The sequence below is a fragment of the Dreissena polymorpha genome, chromosome 7, assembly GCF_020536995.1.
Source record: "Dreissena polymorpha isolate Duluth1 chromosome 7, UMN_Dpol_1.0, whole genome shotgun sequence".
NCBI classification, from domain to species: Eukaryota; Metazoa; Mollusca; class Bivalvia; order Myida; family Dreissenidae; genus Dreissena; species Dreissena polymorpha.
The window spans coordinates 111,257,463-111,264,217 of record NC_068361.1 but is presented as its reverse complement, the minus strand read 5'-3'; the positions used below and the strand labels follow the sequence as shown (position 1 = coordinate 111,264,217).

The 6,755-nt window shown below is 35.5% G+C and overlaps 1 protein-coding gene across 1 annotated transcript; it reads left to right on the top strand.

Annotated features, from left to right (window-relative positions):
• Positions 1–327: 327 nt before the first annotated feature.
• On the top strand, positions 328–4,859 carry LOC127840041 (probable serine/threonine-protein kinase fhkB). The gene is made up of 5 exons (XM_052368430.1): positions 328–443; positions 1,910–1,942; positions 2,228–3,077; positions 3,202–3,353; positions 3,466–4,859. Exons 1-3 carry the CDS (start codon positions 328–330, stop codon positions 2,865–2,867), a joined length of 789 nt encoding a protein of 262 aa, XP_052224390.1. The 3' UTR covers positions 2,868–3,077; positions 3,202–3,353; positions 3,466–4,859.
• Positions 4,860–6,755: the final 1,896 nt, after the last annotated feature.

The window sequence follows — 6,755 nt, the reverse complement described above, 5'->3', positions numbered from 1 at the left end:
CAACGTTGTGAAGACAATGCTGTACAACCAGCCAGATTTTGCAACAAACAACACGGAAAATGTAAATTTGTTTATGGAAGCGTCATGTCCATTGAATTGCTCGGGTGCAGGGAACTGTACATTGAAAAACGAAGAAGGTAATAACAAATAAAGGTTTACCCAATATTTATGGCTGAACACATCTGTGTACATACGGTTATTGTTGTTGCTCTTGATATAAATGGTACGTCTGAATTTATGTTATTTATTAACCAGGTGTTTGCTCGTGCAATCAATTCTATCATGGTGCTGCGTGCACAATAGATGAACGCACCCCAGTGATGATTGATGACATCGAGGGTGGAGGTGAATGTGACATCTCTGAGGGAGAAGATTGTACGTGCTTCACCATTCGCGTTGAAGCTCTTCTTCCAAATTTTAGATGCAATATCACAACTTATAAGGTATTGTTATTTTGTGATTAAAATAATTAATATTTGATTGAATAAAGTAAGCCATGTTCTTATTGACTGCGTTTATAAAGAATCTTCTGAATAGTGCAACGTTTGTATTTCCAGCATAACAAAAATGGCAGTGCACATTTAATCGATTCAAACCAAGTATTAGGCATACATGAGGACATATATACAGGACGCTGTTGTGCATTACAGGTTGGTTATAAATTGGTTCAAGGATTTATATTTGTGATTGTTTTGAGATCTTATTTTAATTTGTTTAATTATTGACTTAATTGTAATGTAAATAGTTCCAAAGGGGTTAATGTATAAAAAGACGTTTACACACTTTGAAAAACGCATGATTATTAGTTTTTAGAAAATTACCGAAATACGTTTTATCGTAATTGTGTATCCAGTATTTGAGCGTCATGTGTTTGTTTTTTATTTATCATAATGCTTTTGTCATTTGTAGACTGTTAAATTAAGATAATCATTAAATCTAGTGAAAGCAAAACAAACACGGTTATAAACGGGAAATGTACGCTCCCTTTATAATACCAACATGAGATTGTGTTTCTGAATACATACTCTTAAATTGACAAAGCATATCACAGCTAAATATTGCACATATACATAAAGTAAAACTCCAGCTGTCCCAGCATGAGTGAAACCTTAGTATGGTATACGGTCCTTAATATATGCCAAGCAACAAATTGCCAAACAGTGAAACACAAAACAAAATACACTACACAAGAGGCACTCAATAATAAATAAAACAGGTGTCATCGCCTTGGAATGGTCAATACACAGATTTGTGGGTTTAAGTCGATTTTAAGGAGCTCTAAATCACACACTATGTCCAATTGATTAAAAACTCGTTTCAGTATGTATACAAATTAAAGTCATTACATCAACATTCACAATACCCATAGTTAAGGGTAATTAAAATGGATAGATAGTAATAGTAGGACATAATTGCATCTGCTAAGTGCTGATTTTGTCAGGTAAAAACTGCAACTAGTATTTACGTTTAAAACTATACAAAGTTCTTATACAATCAATAAATGGGACTTAAAACATAAAGATAGTAGTTGGTAAACATTGCACCTAAATGTTCATTCTCTTACAATACAATACAATACACTAATCTGTAACAATGTGTCAGTCATACTTTTTCATCTCTTGTTGTGTCATCAAATGAGTTATGTTTCTGCAGGGTATAATCGATATCCAGGACGCATTTTCTATATCATATACCATAGCAGTCAGCAACGATGGTGTAAACTATGGGGAGGAAAAACACGCCTACGTGTACAACTCACTTTGTCAGAGAATCGAAGAGCCAGAAAACAAAAAAATCGTGCTCGTAGCAGCGGTATGACTTCTGTCTTAGTAATCAATTCATATTAATAAATTCATGTTGCCCACATAAAATGTTTTGTTCACACTTAAACACATTATGTGATTTACAGGATCGTGGTTGCTACATTGATGGAGGCTGCATTGTAAATGATCAGACTGCTGGATTCGACAGTTGCCTGGCATGCAATGGAACGCTAGATCCATTTTCATATGCACAAGGTATACATAAGTGAAATTATCCAATGAAACACAGTAACACTCCTTTTTTAACTAACACACTTTGAAGTCAGATATGTGTGTTCTTTCAGTGGTGTGCACAACTACAACCCCCAATATAAATGATAAAACCACTGCTGTTCAGGACAAAACAACGAATCAAGAAACAACTACTTTACCGAACACTGCCACTGAACCGACCACAACTACAGTGCCGACCACAACTACAATCCCCACAACAACTACAGAATCGACCACGACTACAGTGCCGACCACAACTACAATGCCGACCACAACTACAATGCCGACCACAACAACAGTTCCGACCACAACTACAATCCCGACCACAACTACAGAACCGACCACGACTACAATGCCGACCACAACTACAGTGCCGACCACAACTACAATGCCGACCACAACAACAATGCCGCCCACAACTACAGAGCCGACCACAACGACAGTACCGACCACAACTACAGTGCCGACCACAACTACAGTGCCGACCATAACTACAGTGCCAACTACAACTACAGTGCCGACCACAACTACAGTGCCCACCACAACTACAGAAACGACCACAACTACAATGCCAACCACATCTACAGTTCCGACAACAACTACAGTTCCGACCACATTTACCGTTCCAACCACAACTTCAGTGCCCACCACAACTTCAGTGCCGACCACTACAACAGTGTCGACCACCACAACTACATTGCCGACCACAACTACAGTGCCGACCACCGCAACTACATTGCGGACCACAACTACAGTGTCAACCACAACTACAGTGCCGACCACAACTACAGTGTCGACCACAACTGTACCGGACACAACCTCGGTTACTGACACAACTGTTGTACCGCAGACAACAAACACGGTGCAGGACAACACTACAGTACATGATAAAAATTCAACCACAAGTGCACATGAAGATTATGCCTTTATTACGCTTGTTGCTGTGATACCATCAGCCATTATTGGAAGCATAATCTTGGTTGTTGCAATCGCGCTTTGTATTGGTTGGCGACGAGCTCGATCAAAAAAGCATATTTTGAGGTATGTTAAAGTTTTTCCTCGTAAGCTGTGTATCATAAATATTATTTTGATATTAAATATTAATTTCAAACATACTATACAAACGAACCGGTACGTAACTAATCGTTGGACATCGTTTTTCCAGCAAGGCAGATACGAACTCGGACCCTAGTTTCCCGCCTCAAAAATGTAGTGTGTATTCGGCCAGCCAAGATAATAACACTTATCCGAGATCTTACTCGTCGCCTGCTTTTGTTTCAAGATACGGAACTAGAGATACGGACCTATGAAGAATATGTAAGTATTCGCTCTCTGGATTTGTTGCTTTGAAACAAATCGCTGCTGTTATCGGTTACAATTTGGAAAGATACAATTTTAAACTTGAACAATCAATTATATATTTTTTCAGGAGTCCATCTTCATCAAAGCAAGGCTGTTGCTACATGAGATGAATTGAAGACTGTGTTTTTTTGTTCTTAGCATAATTCTTCTGGAGTTTACTCTTTCTCTACTTGTTTGATCCGAAAATGTTTTTTGGGAATAATGACAATCCCGAATAATGCTCTCAAATACACGTGCTATGCTAAAGCCTTATCAAACATAAAGCCGGACAATCGTGTTTTAAAATATGTTTGAAACTATACAATATAATTGTACATAGTATATTATTTACATGTATAAGTTTTTGACAAATAACCTTGATGCCATATTTATGTGTTCACGAAAATGTATGTGTCATAATAAAGCAAATTAATGATTTACAATACTGAATTTCAAGTAAAATAATCACACATGTAAGAACCTGATGAAATTTTCTGTTATCATAGAGTTATTATTGAGTGGTCGCGTGTATCAGGAAGTTTGGGACTGGTATAAGAAATATAATGCTAGGTCAAAGATGAATAAGATATGTTTATGTTCTGTCCTTGAAAACACAAACCAGTCGCAAAAGCTCAGGTTAAGGTTTTCCTAACGTCGTTTACTAATCTCCATTACATACTATTTGCGCGTTCACAATATGTGTGCACATAATCTATTCTACAACCAAATTAATTCTTCACTCAGAAAAGAATAAACGTTTTCAGTTGCACTATTTGCAAACTTTGTGATAGATGAGGTATGAGTATATTATCTTCCTGTTCTATCCAAACTTAAAATGCAAACACAGTAACTATAGATGTGAGGAGATTATAAAAGCGCAAATTACACTATATTCATTTATATTTACTTTTTTATAGTCCAATAATTCAATGCAAAATCAGCACAAAGTACTTTGTAAACAACCAATGCAGCAAACACCTATTTCGGAAAAGCCACACACACACATGTTTGCCGAAAGTTAATTTAGTTGTGTATGGATGTGTAGGGATGTATGGGGGCGGCATATTTGCTGTGTCATATGGTTTGGCTTTTTTTACTTTGGGTGCACAAAGGACCTCATACTAATAATACAATTTATATCAGTTTAGCCCAAGTTCGTTTCACTTTGTTTACATTTTAGCTTAGGAGGAAGGCAATGTAAATGTACATAAATAACTCAAGTGTAAATAGTTAATAAAAATAATTGAAAATGTGTTTTTTGTGTGTTTAGATTAACTTTGTATAGCTATATGGCGGTTGTCGTGGTTTGTTGTGAGTTAAAATTTAGAACATTAACACGGTTTCAAACACTAAACCATAGGAATCTGCCTACACCTTCATGTCACGTTATTGTATGTCAAAATTCGTCTTGAATAGATTTTGACGCATATGCTATTTATGCTATTTTTTTAATTTTAACGAACGATGACTTCCATAACTCATTTCCTATCACAGTAGAAACGAATGGAATATGAATGGGTTTCATCCCGATGGTCTTTTCATAAGCAACTGTAAAAGGGCACTGTACCGTTAGCTTCCAATACATGTATTTGACAAACGACTTAAAATTGTATGAAATGTAATCAGATCTTTTGTTGCTATTGTGAAAATTTTCTAGTTACTGAATAAAACTGAATGGACGTTGTTTACGTTTTTCATCATCATCATCCCAATACACCCCTTATAGAACCTTAAAAAACGAAAAACAAAAACAAGTGTGGACATAATGGCTATGCTTCAAAATTTGGTGTATATGCGTAATGTCGCTTATTTGTGTGTCGATTTACAAACAGTTCAGCTGTCATTCAGCTTTGTCAGGATGCAAAATGCCATACTAAAATTGAATGAAATGTAAATGAATCATACATACCACCAACAACATACAGAAATTATCAGGTCATTCGTAGCTGATGACTTTTTCGATAAGTATTGCCAGTGAAGGGTGTTTTGTCATCTATCGTTGTTTAAGCGTACCTGAAGGTTTCTGCCTATGAAATATTACGTCTGTTCGTCCGCTTCGTATAACTGTGTATCATTCAGAATCTCTGTCAGAAAAAAACGTGATCCTGTCTGCAATAACTCAGAAAGTGCTTCAGATACTTTCATCAAACTTAGTAAACATAAAAACGAGAGAAGGGCCTTGCAGGATATTTTCCAAAATAAATCAATATCAGAACGCTGTAATTTAAAGCAGAGCAAACAACGGAATTATTTAAATTATTTAAAAATTACATACAGTGTATATGGTCATCATTTCAATATACAAATTTTACATTATTTCGGGATGTTTGTATGTCCAATAGATAACATGTCATTTTATAAATCAGCAACAAAAGAAAATTCACAAGATATTATCATAATACACATACATTGCATTTGGTATACATGAACATAATACTTGGTATACACATACATGATATTCGGTATACAAAAACACTATACTTGGTTTACACATACACGATACTTGGTATACACATACACGATGCTTAGTTTACATACATGATACTTTGTTTACGCATACACGACACTTAGAATACGCATACATGAAACTTGGTATACACTTACATGATACTTGTAATACACTTACATAATACTTCGTATAGATATACATAAAACGTGTATACAAATACACGATACTTAGTATACACATGCATTATACTTGGTTTACACATACATGATACTTGGTATACACATACATGACAATTGTATACACATACACGATACATGGTAAAGGCATACACGATTCTTGGTGTACACATACACGATACTTAGTATACACATACATGGTACTTGGTATTCACATACAAGATACTTGGTATACACATTCAAGATACTTGGTTTAGACAAACACGATTCTTGATATACACATACACGACACTTGGTATACACATGCATGATACTTGGATTGCACATATATGATACTTGGTATACACATACATGATACTTTGTATATGCATACCTGATACTTGTATACACATACACGATACATGGTTTGGGCATACACATTACTTGATGTACACATACACGATACTTGGTATACCCATACATATAACTTGGTATACACATACCTGGTACTTGGTATACCCATACATGATACTTGGTATACACATTCATGATACTTGGTATACACATACACGATACTTGGTATACACATTCATGATACTTGTATACACATTCATGATACTTGTATACACATTCATGATACTTGGTATACACATACATATTACTTGGTATACACATACATGATACTTGGTATACACATACACGATACTTGGTATACCCATACACGATACTTGGTATACCCATACATGATACTTGGTATACACATACATGATACTT